Here is a 3,899-nt window from a genome sequence, read left to right on the forward strand (position 1 = left end):
GGAACGGAGCTGTGGTGCTTGTGGTGCGGGTGCAGATGAGCGACTCGCGCCACCTTGAAGGTAATCGTCCATGGCCTCTATGCACAATGGCGTCGAGCTGCCTTTGCGCTGGCGACCACGTGCGCATCCCTTAGGACAGCACAATCCTGCAGGAAGGCGTGTCAAGCAGTCGCCCAAGCAAGCGGTAATGCACAAACTACCCCACTCCCGCAAAATGACAACTAGCGGTGACAGTACTAGTGCGCTTCGGCGGGTCTACCCTATCTACAGCCAAGTAGACACCCCAAGTTGTCGACCTTTGAGCCATGGTGGTCCCCGACCTTGATGCGCCGAGTGAGAGGACTACAAACGACTATGATTATTATTGGCAACTAAATAAGGTGTACAGACACTGAATACAACGGCTATGAGCACATTGTGTGTGGCGGTGTCCAGGAGATAGAGACGTCCAAGTGACCGCAGCAGCTCAAGCTGGACGAGGACTCGTCGTTCAAAAGATATCGGCGAGGAACTCGTACTCTTCTTGCGAGAGCACCGAAGACGCGTCGTCGACCGGCTCCATGAAGAGGAGGTCGTCGTCCTCAACCAGGTACGCGTCAAAGGCCGCGGTGTCGAGCAAGTTGAGGAGCGACGTCGTCATCGGCAACGCGGGCGTCGTCGAATTCGTCGTCGTTTGGAGCTTGCGGAGCGCAGCTTGCTTGCGCTGCTCGCGCTTTTCCTGGCGGCGCTTGGTCGCATACGTGCGCTGGATCGAGTTGGCCTTGTTGCGGTGGTAGTCGCAGAGCGTGTGGTGGTCGCCGTCCTTCTTGAGCGACCGGACGTTGTTGCACGCCTTGTAGGCGTACTTGCACTTGAGCTCGGTGGGCACGTTCATGTTGGCGAGCATGATCGTTGTTGTTGTTCTTGCTGGTCAATTGCAAAGTGAGATCTTAGCGAGACTTCAAGACCGGAACGTCAGACTGCATGCGAAATGAGTGCCACCGAGCGACTTGAAATTTTACGGGCGCGAATTCAGCAGAGTGGCACACCGTACACGACATAATGTACGGCCGGTCGGCCCTATTTTCGGCACATGCCACCTTACGATTGTCGACGGCCCCACAACGAACTTTGCTGTACTAGTACAACAAGGCAACACCGCGCGTGACAGGTCCAGTCCCAAGTCATCAAAAGAGAACACGAATGTATGGTGATACTGATCTCAGTTTGCTCATGTACCCCGTGCGACCACGAGCAGCCCTTGCAGACTTGTACCGAGTATGCGTGGTGGTACGTGTAAGTTGAGCCGTAATGTCATTTACAGCCCCTCAATTGCTCGGTCCTATCCGACTGCGGCACACTCGTACGCAGCGTGGGTTACTCTCGTGCAGCCAGCGCTCGCACAGACGCAGACAAGTATCGTCGTCTCGCGGTTTGTCAATGTGCGGCCAATTTTATTTTCGGCATTTTATGCCGAATATGAGACGTCGTTTTTCTCAATGTACGCCCGTACGCCGTCTCGTACATACGGCGGCACGAAGCATGAATTCCAAGACGAGACCATAGCGCGCGGCATTCAGCAATGCCACGATGCAAGCATGACGCGCCGCCAATATATAAGATCTGCGTCATTGACACTTGTGCGTCATCGTAGCCGCGCGCTACGGAATCGGTGCAATTTTCGCGCTCGTCCTGCAAGGATGTCCAGCTGCAAGTGTTTACCACATCGATCGATAGTACGACCGCGATTCAAGGAGGATAGGCTTGGACGGGACACGCAAACGGGGTAGAAACAAGGTTACGACTCTGTGGTTAGTAGTCGACGGTTCGAGAAGGTCGGTGTGCTTCGAGGAGACCGTTGTGATTCGTATCGCTATGCCAGGCGTGATCACTTTGGTAACCTCCTCGCACGCGACATTGCGCCTCGATGGCGAACCAGGTCTATTGATCAGTCCACACCAACAGACTTTCGTTTAGCATTCCTTCCAGATGCGTTGATGCAAAAGCGCACCATGTCAATGCACAGCTAGTTCTTTCGTTGAGCGTCGCGGGTGTCAGCGAAATAGAAAGCTTGTCTGGCTGCATGTACGAGGACTATGCTATGGCAGCTACACCCGTCGATACAAAGCGCTGCAGTGGCTTGCGGCCGCGACTATGTACTCGACTGAATACGGTTCACGGATCGCGCCTGCTCACGTCAACGGTTGGTGCAGGCCCGTGATGGCGCCAATAACATTGCCTCGTGGAGGTGCGATCTCTGCGCTGTGATCACAGTCAAACGCACTGCAGCTGTCCATAAGTCCATATATGACGTCCACAAGTCCATCACCAAGGCGAGTGACAAGCCTGGGCACGTGGCGACCTTCGCTTTGGACGTTCCACCCAGAGAGATACACGGTGCACGAACTTGGACCTCATGTGGGAAAAAGATACTGATACACGTACAAACGTAGCAATCCGAAATGCAATGTGAACGTGTCTTACAGCTCGTTACGCGTGAGCTAGCAGCACTCGCAGACCGCGCCTCCGTGCCAAAAGGCATCAGCAGTGGGACGTCTGTAGCCCTTCCAACTCTTGCCATGGCCATCGATTGCGCCGCCAGCCGCAAGCCGTTGGCGCAACTTTGTGGCTCACGCGGCGGTATCCGTTGCAAGCGCAGTGTCCTTCTACCCGCCCTTCTCGTACCCTTCCAAGCCCAGTGCACACGCCTTGCGTCGCGGCTCAGCGCTTCGACAAGACCAGGAGACACACGATGGCGCCTGTCATTCAAACCGTGATACCCTAGACCTAGCATAGTATGCTACAACCCCGGTGCGCAATGGTCTCTAGTAGAGTCGGGGGCTTTGGCGCGCGGCCATGTACATGTACCGGTATGGTAGACCCGTGTTTGACATTTTGAACGCTGCTCCGTGGATCTATAAGAACTGGTCGTTTGGGATAAATAAGGATTGATATTATGATTTCGATGAGACGCTAATCAGTCGACGAGCGTGCACAGAATGTCGTAGTCATCGGCCGACAACTTGAGGCGGTCCGTAAAAAGGCGGCTGGTCATAAAGAGCGCAGCGTCCGGGACTTCGAGGCCACAGGAATGCGTCTCGGACGGAAAGTCGTCTTCAAACAAGAGCGAGAGGTCAACCAAATCATTGGGCTCGATTGTGAGCGCCGCATTTGGCAAGAACGGGGCCGGGTCGGGCAGCACAAGCGTCGGCGACCGGCTCCGTGGCGGCGACTTGCGCTGCAATCGGAGCTCCTGGCGGCGCTTGGTGGCGTAAATCTTTTGAATCGAGTTGGCCTTGTTGCGGTGGTACTCGCAAAGCGTGTGTGGCTCGCCGTCCTTCTTGAACGTGCGTGTGTTGGGGCACATTTTGTACGGGTACTTGCAGCGCGAGTTGGGCGACGAGGGCATCATAGTGTACTGTACTGGGTGCAATTTGGCAAAAGGTAAAGTGGGCAGTTCCAAGTTGAAATTCAACCCCACAACAAGGACCACGACGTGTGTCTATCGGAGCGGTAACAAATGGAGGCCCATCCTCGCGATTGCATTCGGGCCAGACCTGCTTCTGATGCTGGACGCCGAGCATCGCAGATACTTTTGTAACACGATCTTCCCGCGGGTTCCACGTGGCCAAACCAACCGCAGCAAAGCCAACGTACGGAGAAGCCCCTTCGGCACAAGGCACCTCAAGATGGTCTGGATCCCTGGCGTCCCGCGCGACGTTCGAGACCGTACATTCTTGCGAGTTTATACACCCGCGACGCTCTTAGTGGATTAGCTAATCGTAACCACTGGCGCACAGTAATGGTCGAGCATACCATGGTGCGGCCGAGGGGCTCGTATAAAGCCGACGTGGCGTCGTCGAGCCAGACAGGACTGGCCCTTTGAACGCATAAACCGCTGTAACGTCCGGCTTCGACGA

General features: G+C 55.4%; 2 protein-coding genes across 2 annotated transcripts; both read right to left on the bottom strand.

The window, feature by feature from the left end:
* Nucleotides 1–334: 334 nt before the first annotated feature.
* Nucleotides 335–975, bottom strand: SDRG_17033 (hypothetical protein). The gene has a single exon (XM_008623266.1). The coding sequence runs from the start codon at nt 884–886 to the stop codon at nt 491–493; it is 396 nt and encodes a 131-aa protein (XP_008621488.1). The 5' UTR covers nt 887–975; the 3' UTR covers nt 335–490.
* Nucleotides 976–2,905: 1,930 nt separating this feature from the next.
* On the bottom strand, nt 2,906–3,556 carry SDRG_17034 (hypothetical protein). The gene has a single exon (XM_008623267.1). The coding sequence runs from the start codon at nt 3,389–3,391 to the stop codon at nt 2,957–2,959; it is 435 nt and encodes a 144-aa protein (XP_008621489.1). The 5' UTR covers nt 3,392–3,556; the 3' UTR covers nt 2,906–2,956.
* Between the last annotated feature and the right edge of the window lie 343 nt (nt 3,557–3,899).

This window comes from Saprolegnia diclina (assembly GCF_000281045.1).
Source record: "Saprolegnia diclina VS20 unplaced genomic scaffold supercont1.182, whole genome shotgun sequence".
NCBI lineage: Eukaryota > Oomycota > Saprolegniomycetes > Saprolegniales > Saprolegniaceae > Saprolegnia > Saprolegnia diclina.